Source organism: Amblyomma maculatum, unplaced genomic scaffold (genome assembly GCF_055883805.1).
Source record: "Amblyomma maculatum isolate TAMU_Amacu unplaced genomic scaffold, ASM5588380v1 scaffold_13, whole genome shotgun sequence".
Lineage (NCBI taxonomy): Eukaryota > Metazoa > Arthropoda > Arachnida > Ixodida > Ixodidae > Amblyomma > Amblyomma maculatum.
The window spans coordinates 24,230,133-24,250,544 of record NW_028146738.1 but is presented as its reverse complement, the minus strand read 5'-3'; the positions used below and the strand labels follow the sequence as shown (position 1 = coordinate 24,250,544).

At 46.2% G+C, this 20,412-nt stretch overlaps 1 protein-coding gene across 1 annotated transcript in view; it reads right to left on the bottom strand.

Moving 5' to 3' along the window:
* The window catches only part of LOC146172381 (piwi-like protein 1), a 197,773-nt gene that overhangs the window by 39,546 nt on the left and 137,815 nt on the right, over positions 1-20,412 (bottom strand). The window contains exons 11-13 of the mRNA XM_084585935.1: positions 19,535-19,630; positions 16,376-16,516; positions 4,351-4,464 (exon numbers count right to left, since the gene is read on the bottom strand). Of these exons, the coding sequence (XP_084442061.1) occupies positions 4,351-4,464; positions 16,376-16,516; positions 19,535-19,630 (351 nt within the window). The remainder of the gene's footprint in view (positions 1-4,350; positions 4,465-16,375; positions 16,517-19,534; positions 19,631-20,412) is intronic.

Below are 20,412 nucleotides of genomic sequence, written 5' to 3'. Positions count from 1 at the left end.
AGGCATCAACGACCGAATTTTCGGACGCCCAAATTTTCAGACATGCCCGATATCCGGACGTCTTTGCAACATTGCCACGAGCCCCATAAAGTCAATGCATAAGGACATCTGAAATTTCGGATGCTCAAACACCCCGTCATCCAATTTTCTGCATTTTTTGACGCGGCGGAAGGTCTGAAACCACAGCTGCGTCATACAAAGCCACCATTTTGGCTATCTCCCAGTCTGCGTACCACCGCTTTGAACAACCAGTCATATCTAGCCATCACACACAAATTTGGTCTGGCCACGCTGGCTATGTTCACCAGTGCCTCTTCCGGAGTTTCCGGAAGCGCTGTTCGCGCTGTGGTGCCATTTTGCCTTTTCATTGCGCAGACCCTGCGCAGACCCACCGCAGACCACATGGAGTTTAGCTAGCCTGGAACGTGGTTATGCTCTGCGATGCTAGGCCTTGGCTAGGTCTAGGTTTGGTTTGGTATGTTGGGTTTAATGTCCCAAAGCGACTGAGGCTACGATGGACGCTGTAGTGAAGGACTTCGGAAATTTCGACCACCTGAGGTTCTTTAATGTGCACTGACATCGCACAGCACACGGGCGCTTTGCTTTTCGGCTCCATCAAAAAGCGGCTGCCGAGGCCGGGATTCGATCCCGAGTCCTTGGGCACAGTAGTCGAGCGCCGTAAGCACTGCGCCACCCTGGCGGGGCAGGTCTAGGTTTCACGAAGCTCATCAGCAAACTCCACTGTCTGCAACGCAAGAATTTCACTTGCCAACGATGGCCTCCACTCCGTCCTAGTCGTCCTCGCCAATGGCACTGATGCGCAGAAAACAGTACTGTCGGTTAACAATGCAGAAGAAAGCCGCCATTAATAAGCAAGTCACGAGTAGCCGATTGCAGGCTAACGTGGGCAAGGAGTTCGGCATTTCTAAGCAAACAGTTTGGGATTTCCTCAAGAACAAGGGCAGGATTTTGAAAGCGGCCGAAAAACCATCTGGTACCAAAAAAAAGAATGCAAGCGAAGGTGTTCAAAGCTTGAGGAAGCCCTCGTCATGTGACTTAATTCAATGACTGCAAAGCGGTTGCCGGTGTCGGGATGCATCTTAAAAGAAGCGGAAACTCTCGCGCTTCAAATGAGCATCGAGGATTTCAAGTTTAGTGATGGATGGTTGGGGAACTTTAAACATCGGAATGATATCAAGTTCAAGGAGATGTGCGGTGAGAGTCACGCCTTCGACAGTGCAGTTATCAAGCAGTACGGCAACAGAAAACTTCAGTCTTTGTCACAGCAGTTCTCTGCTGACTTTTTCAACTGTGACGAAACCAGTTTGTTTGACAAAATGTTGCCGGAAAGAATGCCTGCTTTTGCTAGTGACTTACGTCATGGTTGCAAGCACATTAAAAAGCAGCTTACCATTCTCGTCGGCTGCAACATGCCTAGCAGCGAGAAGCTTCCCTTGTTTGTAATCGGGAAGTCAAAGAACCCGAGGTGCTTCAAAGGGGTAACGCTGTCAGTGTTGTACGAAGCCAACAGAAAGACATGGGTCACTCGGCCGTTGTTTCAGAATTACATCCGCAGGTTGGACAGGAAGTTTGAACTTCAGAACAGACATGTCGTGCTCTTCATTGACAACTGTACCGCTCATTGACAACTCTACCGCATTAAGAAATTAAAGGCTGTCCAGTTGGAATTCACGCCGCCCAACATGACTGCAATCCTACAACCGATGGACAAAGGGGTCACCCACAATCAAACTTTTGTACCGTTCACGGGTAATAAACCGCATGGTGCCGTGCGCGGGAAACGGCAAAGGCTACAACATTGACCTTCGGTCTGCTATCTGAATGCTTTCGGACGCATGGAAAGCAGTGCAGGAAGACACAATTCGCAACTGTTTTTGCCATGTGGGCTTCGTACCCGCCACAGAGACAACAGACTTGCCTGCATGAGATGTGATCAAAATGTGCCCGCCCATGAACGACGTGATCAACGACCTCCACTCTGCTGGGGTTTCTATACTGACGGAATAACTTTTGAGCAGTTCGGCAATGCTAACAACGAGCTCGACTTCTGTGCAGAATTAACCGATGAGGAAATAGTCCGTCAGGTTGTGTCGGATCCGGAGGACTCCGATGTTGAAAATGAGGAGCCAGCGCCTTGTGCTGCCTACAAGCATCGAGCTGACACGACCCTTCCTCAGATCGAAGCAAATATGATCGCATGCAAGCAAAATGCCGTCCGAACGATCGACAAGTTCTTCAAGACACTGCAACGAGAATACCGGCTGCCCTGACGACAAATAATAAACCGCCTATCAGCTGCACTCAATTTTTGAACAGCTCTTTCATGCTTTGGTAGACTTTCGGAAACCTGATGCTTTATCCTTCACCCTTTTCATCCGAGAAATATTCCTAAAATGGTACATCTTCTGCCTTTTTCTGCAGTTTTTCGGAGTGCGTGCATTTTCGGATGTTTTTGCATTCACTAGTGAGTCCGAAAAGTTACTGTACGTGGGCTATGGCTCTCACACGAGCGCGCCGTTCCACGCCTCCCATTGGCTGGCATGACCGGCACTTTTTTATTTTTTTTTTTTTCCCTTGTGATCGAGGATGTCGGAAAAGAGTAGATTATAACCATGCATTCAACGATCCTTTGGAAGTCATAAGAAATGGGCATGGAACAAAAACCAGAAGGCGCCGGCCTGCCATCGGGACCTGCATTAAAGCCGGTGCCAAACATGGTGCAGGGAACATCACCACGCTGCCCAATGACGACACTGTGGGTTCGAATTACAGTGCGAATTGTATCCTAGATCACGGTACACTTCGTGTTAATGCCGCCGCCGCATACTACTCTACGGCTGAGCTGGTGCACTGTGTTGAGCTATCAGCGCAAAGTTATTCTGTTGGGAAAGTCAGTGACTCAACGAGAGTTTCACCTCGGCGTCAGCGCGGAATGAGATGTCAGTAGAGTTCGTGATCGTGGACATGAAAGTGTTAAACAACTTTATCGCGCACACGAAGCGTGGAACCTGTGCCGAGATTACGAAGACGTGAGTGGTCAACTGGTCGAGCGTCACAGCGGACCTTTTCGGGGAAACCTAATTGTTCACCACGGGGGGCTCGGGCCTCCTTGGTTCTGGACCGCTAGTTCCCTCAAGAAACAGTTTTCAGGGCTCAAAATACTGCCCTTGGAGCTGGAATCCCCAGCCCTGCGCTCTCGTCAGCTAAAAAAAAGTCCAACCCATAACTCTTACTCATTTCATGAAAACGTTTTTTAGAATTTCATCATGTACATATTTTCTACATTTTTGTTTCCTTGGATGGAATAAGGAACTTTTGTTCTGTTTTGCAGAAGGACCAGATAGGGAATATTGAAATAAAATCTGCAGTTGAACATTCCTCCCAAAACTTTTTGCAGCCAGTATCAAAACTTCAAGTGCGATTTTTCGCCAACATGTCTAGCCTTACGGAACTTTTCACTATGCTCTTCTGGCACAATTACAATAATTGAATTCCGGAAGAATTGAATTGTGGAACTATGCTATATTTATGTTGCTAGGTTGAACATATCAAACTTTGGGGAGAGTAATGTCAGCTAATTATATCTTACAATTATGGGGCATCGGCGTAATTGGACATCTTTATATGACAATGCACCTCGACGACAATATAAATAGCATACCTCTACATGGCAAGTCTTTGGCTACAGCTACATTTTAATCGGAACCACCCAAACGACCCGTAAGAAATTACCTAATTAGGTGTCACTTATGTTTCCATAATATGAGAACTAATTGAGATGTAGAAAAATAAATTATATTTTTTGAAAACAGCAGGAAGAAATACGAATTCACCCCCCATTGCAATATCTCTAATAATAAAAAAATTTGTTCTTAAGTTCAGTGCCTCCCCTTAAACTCAAATATCTTAAAATATCACGCAAGTTGAAAGTTTTTTTGCGCTACTACACCATCACCTCCCTAAGAGGCCATGTATTTGGCACAGTTAATCTTCAAAGCTATTCGATAATTCAAAACATTTTCCTGGTCCCGTGAAGTTCGAATTAATGAGCTTTCACAGTTTTTTTTTTTTTCCTCTCTCATGTTACCTAGACTTGACTTTCGTCACAGCCACAGTTTAGCTGATGAAACCGAAACAGGCGAGAAAAGAGATTCGATCATAAATTATTGAGCGGTCGAGGCAAATATCACGAGCAGTTATGTCTTACCATTAGAAAGGATAAAACACGAATTCAATAACTGGATGTCTGCAGTTTTTTAACAGACTACTTCCAGAACACTACGACCAGAGAGACTTTATATACATCAATGCGGCAACGAAAGCACTTACCGCCGAGATGACCGAGTCTTGTGAGAGAAGCCGGCCCCAATCAGCTGTGCCATTATGGAAATGCGTCTTGTTCCGCATCATGATCTTCTCCTCTTGCAGAATACGGGCCTCCATCTGCCAAGCAAAAGGTCAATGAGTCAGAGTTGCAAAGGTCAAAGTGAAAGGTCAAGGTGAAGGGGTCAAACAGTTGCACGTAAAACTAACCCCAATATGCTGCTGAAGGTCAACATCAATCATCAGTGAGCATTATGCAGTCAAGTACTGGCTAGTCGTACAATAAAAACCCCTTTAATTTGCCCCCCCCCCCCCCCCCTCCCATTAGGCTAAAGGTCTAACTAGAAGCTATCCTACTATATTAAATAGAGGCAATTGCAATTTGCAGCAGTAATTTCCGCTAGTGTAGCACAAAAATGCCATTTTGCCCCATATGTCTAAGCATTTTTAATAGCGTTGAGTCGTACAGAATTTTAACAAATGTTCAACTTTTCAAGCCAGCAAGTTTCTCCATGACCACGTTAAAAACCGGTACAACTGAGCTTGGACTGAACTTACAGCAAATTTAACAATAGCCTATACAGTGAAACCTATAACGAACAGTTAAAAAATCTGAAAATAGTTTGCTATATCCATAATTCGTAATATAAAATTCCGTAGAAAATACATGCAAGAGCAGCAAAATTCTATCAGAGAAGACACAGCAACTCGGAGAGTGCTTACTTGGGTCACGTCCATTTATTTAGGCGCAAAAAACTGCGTTATCGCGGCCTGCTTTTTTGTGTTGATCGCGTTCCATATCACGCCCTGTTCCACAGTTTGCAACTATTCAACAAGGGCACTGCAGTGGCAGCACAGTAAATCCAATGCAGCAAGCGCTTCTTGTGAAGTAGGAATGTTCTCATCGTCTGCAGGGTCAGCCTGAGCTTCGTCGGGATGTTCAGAGACTTCCGCAGCGATTTCGACGTCTGTCAGTACAGCCGTGGTCTGTGCGATGTTGTCGCCACCTACAACGTCTTCTACAGTCATTGTTGCGGGCATGTCACCAACATGAAGGGAAAAATCGTTCCAGGCCTCGTCGAACTCGCGGAGCTCTGCTCCATCGGCATTGTCAACATCGTCACTTGCTGCACGGGCATTTGCTGGAGCAAAACCTGCGTGCCGAAAGCAGTTGGCAATCGTTTCGCCTTTCACGTTGGCCCATGCCGCTTTAACCCCTTCAGGCGCTGCGTCCACATATGTGGACGCGACCCAAATGTCGTCGTAGCTTGCTCGCAAGGCGTGTTCCCACCTTTGAATTTGGCGCACAAAACAACTGGCCCCTCCCTGTCAAGTATGTGGCGCCATCTGTTGCAGGTACACCGAAATGTGTTTGTAAACAAGAAGTCAAGATGGACGTCTCCACGTTTTACGGCGGGGCGAGTAAGTTGATCTTATTTTCGCGTGCTCTCTTTCCAAATGGTCGTGAAAAACGGAATTTGTCATGTGAAATATGCCAGTAAGGTAATGTAGAAGGGGCCTGCTGGATTTCATTACCGTAGGCAAAGAAGGAATGCTTCGGTGGGCTCTCAGAATTGCGCATCCACAAACGTGGACACGGCGCCTTAGTGCCGAAAATATTGTTACGAGACACCGTTCTGTGCGCACGAGAAAAACGAGGACAAGGAACAAGAAGACGAGGCACGCGCGCTCGCTCGAGTAAGAAACCATTGACATTGAATGCCCTCAAGTCATCCTCGAGTACAACAAGTACATGGGAGGCATCGACAAGATGGATTTTTTATGTCTCTACCCACTGCGCACAAGAACAAGAAAGTGGCCGGTGCGAGTAATATCGCATTTTGTTTCATTTGCTCTTTGCAACAGTTGGTTGGAGTACATCAGAGATGCAAACAATATGCAACTGCCGAAAAAAAGCACATTAGATTTGCCCGCATTTCAGAGTGATGTGGCTAATAGCTTAGTCGCATGCAACAAAGCACCCCCAAAGAAGCGAGGCCGAACGAGCAACGAAGGTCCACAGGAGATCAAAAAGAAGCCTCACAATGCAGAGCCATTGCCAACAAGCACAACGCGCTATGATGGCACCAACCACTGGCCCCAGGTTATGAGCATACCAAACACACAACGATGCAGACGCCAGGGCTGCACTTTGAAGAGCCGCGTTCGCTGCCGCAAATGCGGAATTTTTCTTTGCCTGTCGTCACAGAATGACTGTTTTTATCTATTTCATAAGCCTTGAACAAGTGGCTACTCTTCTGTACCTTAGGTATTTTCAGAGTAAAACAATTATTCATTCCTCATACTTAGTAGAGAATACAAGAAAATGTTGTAGTGTTCGCACTCATGTCGGAGCTTTGAGGCGCCATGTCCACAAACGTGGACGCAAATAAAATGGGCTCAAATATGAAAATTTTGGCGTAATTTCTTGCACTTGACTTCTGTCTGGTGTACTGATCATGGATAACACAAGGAAAAATTTTTCCTTTCAGAAAATTTAATTCGCGCCTGAAGGGGTTAAGAGGGAACACTGGTCTTTCCGACAAATAATTTTCGAAATCAGTACTCTTTATCTACCTATCTGCTAAGTTTTTCACCTCTAGGATCAGTATTTTAGTCACAGTGCCAATTTATATAACCGATCTTGCCCGAATTTGGGCCGAAAATAGCCACCGAAATGACATTTTTCGCGAGGTGTAGTTCCAATTGCGTGCGCGGCACCAGAGCCATCTTGGTCTCATTCGAAAGAGCCACCTTTCATCTTCAAAAAAGAAACGTGGCATTCGCAATCCCATTGGCTTTCGGCAGGGCGTCACCGTATTGGTGGAGCTGGCAGGCGGCGCCTGCTTGGAGAGTCCGAACCGTGGAGAGACTGCGGAGACGTGATGCCGGTCACGCTTGGTTCCAAACAGCAAAGTGCATTCACGGAAAGATTTCGGGAAAAAGAAAAAAAAAATTGCTGCCTAATCATCTGAAGTGATGCCCTGCCCCGGCTGTGTGCGCTCAGGCCGACGAAAGCAGTGCACCGAACGATCGAGCGTACGAGCCTGAAGTATAGGCCTAGCTTGTTCCCCAACACGGGAGACTGCTACTGCCAGCAGTCGTACCCGCCGCGAAACAGTGATATTGCATGCCGCAGATGAGCAGAAAAATAAGCTCAAAGCCAAAGTTTGGACTCGCGCCAACTCCAGCAACGAAGCGGTAGTCGGATTGTTTTCGTGACGATGACGACAGTGCGGCGGACAGTCCGCTTGGCGAGGCGGAGTTCACGATCGTGAGATGTAAACAGTTTGCCGAGACTGGCAAAGTGTAAAGCTGTCACAAACCCCCGCCTTTACGGTCAAAAAGAGGTGCGGGATCCCCTTCACGATTACCCATCGTTCCTCTATGAGGGTTGTGAACACATTTAAAAGTTAGGCCGGTCAACCCGTGAAGCACGTGTGTCGGTGTGTGATTGAGGAATAAGTACAAATAGGTCACTTTCTTTTACAAACACTTGAAGGTTTATAAATAGCAGACTAAAATTACACTGATAATAATAGAGTACAAGGAAAGAGAATACAACGCCACGACAAGATATTGATAAAGACGAAGAAATAAATGATAAGAGAAAAAAAAATAACCCGACAATGAACAAAACACTGTGATAAAAATATGAAGACTATAAAGATAATAAAGCAGGTATTTCAGATATTATAAGTATGAGCAAAAGTTACATAAGAACACAGCGTAAAATACTACTAAGTCAGGTCAAAAGTTAACAAAGCGAAAATAATGTTCGATTGAACAAAAGTCCGTGGCGAATGAAATTCTCATGTCTTCTTGTTTGCTGAGGCGTCGAAGGCTGTGTTGCTCGGTAGCGGCGGCCGTACAGGTGCAGAGGACGATGCGCCGATCGCGGGCCCGAAGAGACACAATACGCTTTCGGAGCACCGCGGAGTGGCCGGAAGTTTGAATCTTCCCAAACGCACTGGTGAGGGCGTGCTGCTGTCGGTTATTTTATACCCTCGGCCGACTATGCAGCAGCCGCGTCAAGGACAGGCGGTCACTGCCCCATCGGCTTGTCGAATCTTGTCCAGAGGAGCGACGGAGTCCCGTGAATTTCGCTCTATATTCCAGCCATAAGCTCCCGCATCTTCCGCTGTATAATAGGTGAGGCAGCTTGTGACAAAAGCATACGGCGGCGGTATTCACATTGAAAAAGGTGATCGTGAATAACAAATCGCCGTCAAACTTATTCTCCAGTGCGTAAACTGCGGGGACACGTCGCTGTCATAGAGCTTGCCGCGTGTTTGCGCCAATCGGATCGCGTTCATAGTCTTAAGTGAATGTGCTTGCACCCCGTGCAATGCAGAGCACCGAGAAGCAGCAAACAGCTCCAAATGACTTTTTTTTTCCGCAATGAATGTTCCACACCTCGGTCGATGCGAGAACGTGGCAAAACGACATACGTGAAAAAAAAAAAAGTTGCTGCCTGCATGTGACTCGCGCAGCCGAAGAAGTGACAACTGAACGTGTTGCAACTGCAAATCAAAATGAAAGAGGTGACACTTGAACCATAGAGAAAGAGATTAGTAAAGAGTGGACACTCGGCGAAAACTGGTCCCCGGAAATGAAGCGTGACTTGTTGCGCTGCCGCCGATTGATGGATGGTGGCACCAGCGCGGACATGCGCAGACGCGCGCGCGACTGCACTCGCTGCAGCGGTAGCCCACCGGAGCAGACGACAGAAAGTTGCCGAAGGGAGCGAGCGGTTGTGTGCTCGTGCCTCGCCGCGCTTGTGCGGCAGAGACCGCATATTTGCATCTCTTGTGGGCTGCTACGCGGAACAACTGCGGTTTGGAACGATGTCAAGGTGAGCAACGTTATTTGCTGAACTACGCTGCATTTGAAGCAGTTTACCATGACCACACTGGCCAGTGCCAATTAAGTTTCGCAGCTCGTGAACAGGCGCGCCGGCTGTTCAGGCATAGAGACGTTCAGGCGCAGTTCGTGACGCTCCGGCAGTTTCCAACGGCGGCGAGGTTTAATATGTGTTCCTGCGAAACTGAGCTGCATTTCGAACAGTTTATCTCGGCACGCTGGACAAAGTGGCATGTGAAAGCACCAAGGCATGCCGTTGCGCTAACATGGCGTATTAGCTGACCGGTGCGGCCAGGCCTGACGCGGTTTGCCGAACGACTAGTTTTCCTAAGTGTGGCGTTTAACAGGGCGACAGTAAGGTGACAAATGTTGCATTCTTGACTTTCTTGTCAAACTGTGCAGTATTTCAGGCGCAGTTTATCTCAGTACGGCGGCGACTGCGCTTCACAAAATTGCGCGTGAAGGGCAAGCTAACAGGCGTGACAAGGCGTGCTGGCCGCCACAGTGACGTGACATGGCGTGAGGCGGTTTTGCGAACGGCTAGTTTTGCGTGGTTTCGCGTTTAAGAGGGCAACCGCAAGGTGAGAAATGTATCATTCTTGTCAAACTGCGAGGCATTTCGGGCAGTTTAGCTCAGCACGGCGGTCTGCGCTTTACAAAGTCGCTTATGAAGGGCAAGCCAACATGGCGTGTTCGCCGGCCGCGGTGAGGCTTCAGCTGTTCAGTGCTTTTGAGGAATATTGTTAGTTTAGTGGCTGTTATTTCACTCACTGTAGAAATGCATTTTCAGATAGGTTCAGTTAGCCTGCATTTCCTGACCTGTACGTTGCAAGAGTAGCTTTTGTATCAATTTTATGAATGATAGCTTTTCTGTTCTGGACCATTCTGTGCAGTGACCTTACATTTCATTGCAACCTTCTGCATCATGTTTATTCCTTTTCCAACAACACTGCATGGACCCACAGACTGCAGCCGAAACATGGCAGATGCAACGAGTGAACGGTGTGGCCTTCCTCCAAGCGTCAGTACTCCTCTCTGCCCTGAACAATACAAGTTACCCTTGCTAAGGTAGCCGCAACTGGGACTGTGTAGTTTATGTACAATGCCTGTTTTGTTACATATCACTTGCCATAATTCGGAAATCAACGATATGCTATTTTTTTTGTCTCTAAGTGGTGTTTCTCGCCTTGTGTATTTTTATTTTTCTGTACTGTGCACATCGCCTAATGTGTGCCAAGTTTTGTCAATGCATCAGTCTACATCTCTTGCATCTCTTATGTGTTTTATATGCAGCAAAATAAATGTTCATTTCACAAAGCCCTTGGCATCTTTTCTGCAATACTGTTTTGCAAAGGCTGTGGCGCAGCTGCTTTGATGGCCAGTGCAGAGAACTGGGAATCTATTTATATATAAATAGAAACACTAGCAGACCATGTAAAATAATGTGCCAAAAGGGCAGGGAAGAGCTCAGCACATGCTAGCATTCAAATCGCGCGCCTTTCAGCAAGACCGGAAGCAGTTGCCGCCGGCCGCTTGGTGCGCTACAGTCAAATGGGCCGCTGGGCTCTATATCCCTGAAGGTTTCTAGCCATTTTAAATTGTAAATGTGTGCATTGCACCAGGAAATGTCTGTTAAATAATCCCCCGTTTCTTTTTTTTGCTGTTTTCTCAAAACATGCATTGTCGACCACTTGCAGTTTTGCGGCCTCAATATCTCGGCATCCAAAGCACGTAGAGCTGAAATTCTTTTTGCAATGGGAAACTGAATGATAGCTGTGTGAAATGGAAGTAGATTTTTTGTTTTTGAAAGTTAAAATTATTATTTGACGCATTTATTCCCACTTGGTACACTGAAATTAATAAGGCTGCAAAATGAGTTCTAATTAACATATTGGGAAACTGCTCCCAACATTTCATTCTTTACTCTTCTGGCTACCTAACCATGCTAATACTTTTTTAACAACAAATTATTTCAGAATTTAGGCCTTAAACAATGGAAGTTGATTAGAGATTATCTTGCAAACTAATTGGGCTACAGGAAAAAGGATTGCATATTTGAAATCAGCATCAAACTTGATTGGTTTGGTTTGGTTTGTGGGGTTTAACGTCCCAAAGCGACTCAGGCTATGAGAGACGCCGTAGTGGAGGACTCCGGAAATTTCGACCACCTGGGGTTCTTTAACGTGCACTGACATCGCACAGCACAGGGTGCCTTGCTTTTCGCCTCCATCGAAAAGCGGCCGCCGAGGCCGGGATTCGATCCCGCGTCCTTGGGAACAGCAGTCGTGCGCCCTAACCTCTGCGCCACCCCGGCGGGGTGCATCAAACTTGAGTAAGGCTGTATACTTGTATTAAAATTGGTCAAAAAACAACAAAAATAGCTCTAGGACCCACGTCCCCCCTTAAGTCTCCTCTTGTAAATTGCCTTGAAGGCCCTAATGATGCCCTGATCTAAAGGCTGCAGCTTGGCTGTAGTATTAGGCAGAAGAAAGCTAACTTCAATGTTATTGAGTGCTACATCTGCGTTATGTGCGGTACAGTTATCAACGAGGACACACAATTTGCGAAAAGTTCACGTGTCATCCAACATTTCTTGTTGGAACCATAATCTACGGGGAGTATGCGGCCCCTTTTCATGCATCTCGGGGTTTTAAATCTCCCAATGACGAAGGGTCGCAGCTTCACAGTGCCGTCCATGTTGGCTGCAAGCAAAACAGTGATCCGGGCCTGTCCAAGCTTCCCGCCATGGCACGGCTCTCTACGCGCGTCAAGGGTATGCCTGGGTAGCATCTGCCAAAATAGGCCCGTTTTGTCCGCATTAAAGATGTCCTTGGGTTGATATTTTGCAAGGATTTGCAGCCACTTCTCTCCCAACCACTTTTTGATGCTCTTGCAGTTAACCGTCTCACTTTCGCCAGAGATCGTTTTGCCTACCATGTTGTAACGTGCCTTAAACCTTTGCAGCCATCCGGAGCTGGCGACGAAGTTTTCGACATCGAGGATACAGGCAAAGTCTTTCGCTTTTTGTTGAAGCATCGGTCCCGACACCGGTATGTTTGGAGCTCTGACATCCAAAAACTATTTGTAAAGCGCTTTCTCCATGTCGCCGAACGCAGGGGGCCGAAGACGCTGTGCACTTGTCCGTGTGGTCTCTTGTGCTTCTGCCTTGATGCATCTTTGTTCTTGAGAATGGTACTCAAAGTGCTCTTTGGGATGCCAAATAAGTCCGCACTTCTTTTCGCCGTTCTCCACACGCTGAATTATCTCGAGCTTGGTCTTTAACGGCAGTGCTGCTCTTTTTTTCACGTTCACCGCCATCACAGCACTACGCACACCCGCGCACCACACTCGACATAACCACCGACGCAACCTCCACAGAACGCTACAACGACCACGCCGCTGCTAACACTAAAACACAAAAGGGCGAAAGCAATACAGTCGAACCCGAATATATCGAACTCGAAGGGGATCGTGAAATAGTTCGATATATCGATAATTCGATATACAAAAATCTGCTTATGACGGCACTTACGATGCCAAAAAACAATACCGCATGTGTCGCGTAATCAACCCACTCGCATAATGAACCCACCCTCCACTTTTGCACCAGAGAATATGAAAAAACAAAATAAAAAAATGTGTTAAGACCAGCTCGCTCACATGCAAGCGATTGAGCGATCTCAGCGACGAGCGGTAGCGACAGAGCGAAAAATTTCAAACTTGTTGGAACTGCGTCCCTCTTGCCGCTCGAGCCACCGCGACAGCTCAATACAAGGTTTCTGTGTCGCTGCGGCGGAAATCGTGCGCGTTTTCACTTGCATGTGGGTGGCACGTGTCACTCCGTTTCGGTCATCGCATCCACAGCTCATTTCTTGGCAGCGTGCCAAGATGCTGCGCAGCGATAACGTCGGGGCGCGTTTATCTTTTTATAGCTCCTCCGGTGGCGGAGAGCGAACTTGGCAGAGTGCCCGTGATGGCTTGATTGCGCAAGCCTGGTTCGATTTATCACGCCGCGCTTGGGGCGGGCGTCATGTTCGCAGCAGCAGACCGCGTGCTTCCGTTGATTCATACATGCAAAGATAAACGGCTCCCGGGAAAAAAAAAAAAAAAAAGAAGAAGCCTGCCGCTTCTTAACGTCCGCAGCCGCCATATCTTACGCTACGTCGCGCGTACAGCACAACGATAAGAAAGGATGACTCTAGCAAAAAAAAGAACAGAGAGAGCTGCCGCTTCTTAACGCCCGCAGGCGCCATAGCCACGTCAGCCGCCGCGCGCAGAGGGTTCGCAACACACGCTGGAGAAAGCGTCCGACGTCTGTCTGAAAACGGGCTGAGCTGGCTTGGCGCATGCGTAACGCGTGCTGAAGGAGAGAGATAGCTCGGCAAAAGAATGGGCACACCCACGCACATGGCTTGCAAACGTCATGTGTTGGCGCGCGGGAAACGATAGCTGCAGATGGCCGCGCCTTTGGGGAATGGGCGCGGCACTGTCCAGAACTGTCCCCCCTCATTCCTTCCGCGCGTGGCTTGAAAACGTCACGCGGCAAACGGCCAAGGGTGATGCGATCGTCTTTGGGGAAGGCACACTTTCCAGTGCGTGGTGCGGAGTTCGATATACCGAACGACCGGTGAAATTGAGTTCGATATATGACGCGGCTTTCCTATACTTTTACATGGGATTTTCAAGGGAATATTCCGTGAGTTCGATATAACCAAAATTCGATATATCCGGGTTCGATATAACCGGGTTCGACTCTATCTCAAGAAACAAAAAAGTTGGTATTCAAAGGTAGCCTCCCCCCTAAAATTCCGTCACGATATTGTGGCTTGCAATGTGAAAGTAGAACTATGAAGCTGTTGCAAGGCAAGGCTCGGCAAATCAAGCTGACTTTTGGCAATAAATTTTCTTCTTGCAGGCTGTTTTTTATCTTTTCTGTCTCATTTTCGCGGCAACGAAATTCTCTCGAAAGCAAATTTTTTTGCTGTCCCCGGCGATTACCTTATTGCGGGTTTGGAATGTACTCCTGTAACTTGAGAACCACTGAGCACAGCTCTATGAAACTTAGCGTTTATTCAAATGTCCATGCTATGAGCCTAACCTAAAAATTTCATTGAGATAGTTAAACCTCGTTACAAGAGACACTGTTACAAGAGACATTCCGTTATAAGAGACATTTGAAAATGGTTTGGTTGGTTTTCCTATGTCTGCCATGTTAACAACATTGCATACAAGAGACATGGTTACAAGAGACACTCGGTTACTAAGGACAACTTTTTCAGGTCCCTAGAGACAAAACCCAGATGTTCTCATGCAACGCAGCTGAAGCGTACCAACTCATACATGATGGACTTCAGATTTCCTTAGCTAAATTGTGTTCTATATCAGCATCCAAGAGGCTGCTGAGGTACCAGAATCTTTTGAGGAATTCGTATCTGCAAATGTGGATCTTGCGTGCTCCCGAAGAGCGTACAGAGTGTACAATTCTCATGCAAGTAAATGGCACCTGTGCCATACAGGATAACTAGGAGGACATTTCAGAGAAAAAGTGTCAGCATCTGAGGGTGACGAGCATGTAAGAGTGCTTCAAAGGTATTAGAGCAACAGGAGGGCTCGCAAAGTGAAGTGCTTTACCTCCAGAATTTGGGAAGGAATACCGTAAAAACCCGCGTATAGTACCAGGTTTTTTTTTTCAAAATTTTATGATGTAAAATTTCCGCCTTGTACATATTCAGGTCCCAAAATTTTCAGCCCCAAGTTCGTAGTTCTTGTTTCGTTACAGCCCGGAAATATCATCATCAAGGTTCGCAACGAAGGATTCGCCGTCTAGTGGTGGCGTCAGCTACCTTTCTTTCTCTGTTGATGCGTCGCCATTGGCACCATTTTGAACACCAACTGGCAAAGCGCGCATGTCAGTGACAATGTCGGGTCCACGGAAGCAATATTCAGCTGCTTTCAAAAGAAAAGTAATAGTAACAGCTGAGACCATCAGAAATTCTGCGGCAGGGCGATACTTCGGCGTCACCGAGGGCAGCATTCGTGGATAGAGAAAGCAGAAAGAAGCCCTCTTTGCGTGCACTGGCCTGAGACGAAGTTTCCAGGGGCCAAAACACGGAGCATATCCGAAGATTGAGCAAGGCCTGAACTCCTTCGTACTGGAACAGCGTGCACGACATCTGCTTGTGAACATCGAGTTGCTCCAAGCAAAGGCAAAAGTGATCGCAGCGGAAAAAAACATCTCGCGGAGCGATTTCAAAGCCAGTAGGCAGTGGGTGTCTCGGTATATGCACCGCGCTGGGTTTTCGTTGCGTCGAAGGACGTCACTATCACAGAAGCTACCCGCAAGCTATAAGTATGAATAACTTCTTTAAGCTTTCCTGAACAATTTCGTGTTAATGCATGTGAATGCATTTATATGCTGATGTGCAGTAAACTGATCAATACAGTGCTTTTAGAATGTTTGGTTACAAGAGACCTTGCTTACAAGAGACACCTTTTTCGGGTCCCTTGAGTGTCTCTAGTAACGAGGTTTTACTGTATCTCGATAAACAAAAAGGTTAGCATTCTCTCAACCTTCTAGGGCCGTTTTCTCATAATCACCTCACTGCCTTGTGTGGTTGAAGACTGCTGTATCTCGGGAACCGCTTATCAGACTTTCATGAGGTTTCTTTTATTTCATATCTCCATAACTTTCTGATGGCAAGACAATTTCATTGTCTCAAGACATTGCATCAGGAATAATTTACAAAATTAAAATTTGGCTAAAGCAGGTCTGATTAAGAACAAAGATCTAGGGGCTGTGCTAAAATTTTTCAGTGAGGAAATTTGGAAAAAGAATTTTCATGCCCTATCCAGGAAACTATCCAGGAAAACCATAATGAATTTCACAGTGCCAGCCTGTTTTGCATATTCTCCACGCCTGTCCTATGGGACCTGTGTAAACCACATTGATATACTCCTCCAACTTGAAAACCAATGAGCCCAGCTGCACGAAACTTGGTAGTTCTTCATTAAGAAATAAAAAGTTAGTGGTCAAGGGTAGCCTCCCCCTTTAATAACTGTCATTTTAGTGCACCGGTTCCTGTAATTCTTGATTGTTGGAAAACGGATAAAGGACCGAATTCTCGCATCCCTTTGGGCCACAGTAACATAATGTAGGAAGCCAACTCACATTCAAAGCGCAGTCCTCCAGTGAGACTCCCCATTCATCAAGGATCTTCATAGCCGCAGGGCATGCCTTCACATTCTTCACATACTTCTCGAGAGACTGCTTCCGCCTTTCTGGGCCTACACGCGTGTGGGCAGTAATGTCCTGCATGAACAAAAAAAGATTTAGTAGCACATGCAGAGCATTTTGAGACAGCTTGACTTCAACTAATATTTTGAGCCTGAGGTCCAAATCAGCTTCTAGGCTCATGACTGAGAACGATGTAACTAGCTACCGTGACACAATGTGACACCAATTCACAACTCGGACACAATTCACGAGCCAGGGTGCACAACTGCCAGACATAGTGACCAATGCACAGATTGGGAGAGGCTGGCAGCCACGCTCAACGCAACCGAGCTCCAATGCAAATCCAAACAGCGCAGCATGAAGTGCCCTTGTTACACAGGGGACCCCAAAATATGATTACAGAAACTAGAGAGGCAGAACAGCCACGACACAAGGCAAATGTTCCACTGGCTTATTTTGGTTTCAGAGCAACATTCCAAAAGAAATATGCTGGGCAGATATGCTGGTTTTGATCATTAGGCTAAGGATGCTTACAGCCAAGTTTGGTACACTAAGAACAGCTGCTGCTGATGGCACCACAATAGAAAGCGACTACTCCCCAAAGGCGGCAAAACTCGAGGCACAGAATTCCTCCATATTAAAATTCCCCTATGGCACCCTCCACTAACGTGTGCATTTGTGAGTGCCACGTTATGCATCCTGTTGCAGCAGTTGAACTCACTGGGCCAAATATCTTATAGTTGCTCGACTATAAATTTAGTCAAACTACATGAGGTTTCATAAAATACAGTAAACCCTCGTTAGCATGAACTCGCATATCTCGAAAAATCGGTTAAGTTGAAAATTTTCCACGCCGCGCTTTCATTTCCAATAGGTGCTATGTATTAGCTCCCGTTTATCTCGAAGCACTTTTCAGGCGTAATGCGGATATCTCGAAATTTTGACCGGAAAGACCGAAGGCAAAAGTAATTACCGAAAGGTGATAGGGGCTCTGAGTGAGCGCTTTGTCCTTATACTTATACACGGTGTTTTTATACACGGCCCGCGCTACACGCTCTTACAATACGAAGATAGTATATGCGTGTGTTATGAGTGGATTGTGAAAACGCTGTAACATTCCCCCATACTGCGTGAACATGATATACTGCAATCACTGTCACTACTTTCCGCCCAGAGGCCAAAAAAAGGGGGGAGCTTTGGCGTGGCCATTTCGTAAGGTGCGCTTTCGCGTTGTCTGCTGCACTGCCGTCCAATGTGTTTCTCGCCCGCTCCCGTATGATGGCACATCATCCTCCAGCAAAAGGCGGATTGTACTCCCCCTGAATGAACGACGAGGCGGCGGTAACAAAGCAACGCTGAAAACTCGCCTCTGTCGCAGAGTTCCGTCGCTCTGTGCACCAGCGGCATCGACAGGCATTGGCAGCGGTGTCGCGCGGCTGATCGCCAGGGATTGTCGCCAGAAACTCGAAACTTCGCTTATCTCGAAATTTTTCCCTGATTTTACAACTTCGAGTTAACGAGGGTTTACTGTACATGCACGGCCATGAAAGAGATGTTTGTGAAGGCTACAAGCGACAGCAGCTGAAACGACATATGAGACCTCAACTGGGAATTTAGGCTGAAAATTTTTCACATCCGCACACAATATGACGCAGAAATCTGACATGATAAAAATCAAGTAAACTATCTCACATAATACGCAGGTTTTTGCGATATTTTCATTTGGTTTCCATTTTGAACTGCTTTGGTAGTCTATGCAAAAACTGAATATAAAGAAAACACTTCTTTGTGGAAAGCAGGTTAGAATGCCATTTCCCTTGTGACCTTTTTTCAAGGCGAAAATTCCGCGAAACATCAAAATCACTCGGAATCTACAAGGCCTGTTCGAGTAATACTCTTGTTTGGGCGTAACCTTTCAAAGGCCTGTTCAGTCACATTGCAAAAACATTCCGCTGAAAATATCCTCAAAGTGAGCCTAAAAATTGTTTTTGTCACCACTGGTAGCAAACTGGCTGAAATGTTCTCGAAAATGGTCGATTTCGGAGCGCAATAACTCCAGGCCCGTACGTTACTCTAAGCAAAAAATGTCTAATTACTATCTGGTGAGTGAAATTTATATTTGTTTCGGTATGTCTTTTTTGTCGACTACCAGTCATCATCATCAATCAACATCAGTCAGAAAAAATCAGACTCTGAATCTACAAGGCCTGTTCAGTCACATTGCAAAAAAATTCCGCTGAAAATAGCCTCAAAGTGAGCCTAAAAATGTTTTTGTGACCACTGGTAGCAAAAAAACTGGCTGAAATGTTCTCGAAAATGGTCGATTTCGGAGCGCAATAGCTCCGCGCCCGTACGTTACTATGAGCGAAAAATGTCTGGTGAGTGAAATTTATATTTGTTTCGGTATGTCTTTTTTGTCGACCACCAGTCATCATCGCAGTCGCTGCTCATGGCTTCCAGCATCGGACTACATAAAAACGGGCGCATGCACCCAACGAAAAATTCTCGGTAAAAATTTTTTACAGTGCTTCTACCAAAACCGCTATGGAATCGAACATTTTAGACATCAATCTTTTCATTGCGCCAAAAAAATTGAGACCTAAATTCCAGTGTTCTGTCCTTTAAGGTGTGCAGGCGCCACTATGCCATCTCGAGGAAAACAAAATGCGCCAGCGTAACGCAGTGGGTGAGTATGCACAGAGAGTTTCTGCAGTAAAATTTCTTGCCAGGGCTCAATCTTTTTTGCTGTTATCAGTTAATTTGAACATTTTTCGTGGTCCCAATGACTTCGAATAAGAGAGATTTATACAGCACTTCATTTGCATTTCACTTCGTTACCTTCATAAATTTGGGACACAGTGACCTGGGTCAAAATACGTACAAAAAATCTAAAAGCTATTATCCATAGTGTTGGCAGGTATGTGGCAATCAAAATGTGCGGAATGGCAATCTCACCTATTGATTCAAAATTCACTTCACTGAAAAATAATTTTCCAACCACACCCTGGAAAATTTACAGCATTCTACAGTAACTGTGAACGTTAAGAAATACCCAGCCATTGCAAGCAAACAACTTTACTGCAACATGCTTACCTTCATGACCCGGAAGTCTGCACGCATATTATCTGTTATGCCTGTCAAGGTGCAGAGTTCAGGCACGAGGCATACCAGCTTTAGGTCCTCCGATGGCTGTGGAAAGGGAGACAGAAAAAAACTGCAATATTAAGCTACACGCAGACCCTCTACACACAATTTAGTACTCAGCCATTGCATAGTAAAAAGCTAGCACAATTAAATAAAGAAGAATGCCATTTGTTTAAAAAAAGTTACAAATGAACCCCGCAAGAACTATAAGCACACATTTCTTGAGGAAACAAAGAGAGGCCTCTACCATCACTCGTAAAGTTCAATGCACTTGATTCCCCACAACTAAATGCGGTCAGACCTCAATCCCAACACGACGAAGGTTTCGGAAGCTTTCTTCGTGCACAAGCTGTAACAAGAAAATAAACACTTGGACAGATGGCTTAGCATAGCAAAGCACGGAATATTGTCCAGTAGCACTGCGCAGCCCTTCAGACGAGCTTGGCCATGCCTTGTGTCAAGACATCACTGGCGTTTTTTTTCTGTCTGTCTAACTGAAATGCTCCACACGAAGTTTATGCTCCTCAAGGGAGGAAACCCCTCTTAAAACCATTTTTCTTTCATTTAAGGGGGGACACGGGTCTTTGCGGCCGAAAATCGGTCAGAAAATCGGATTTTTGATCTCGTTTTCGTGACCCTGGGATCTTTCCGCAGCTACCTCCGAAGTTTCGTTGAAAAATACCGCCTAATTCACACGCCACAGCGTTCCAAAGACTAGAATCTAAGTGTGTGGCCCTTTAAACTGAGGTCAAATAGCGCCGAGTTTCGATCGGCTGCAGTTCGAGAAATATGCGATCCGCGGGCATAATCTTGGTCTTGTTCGAAAG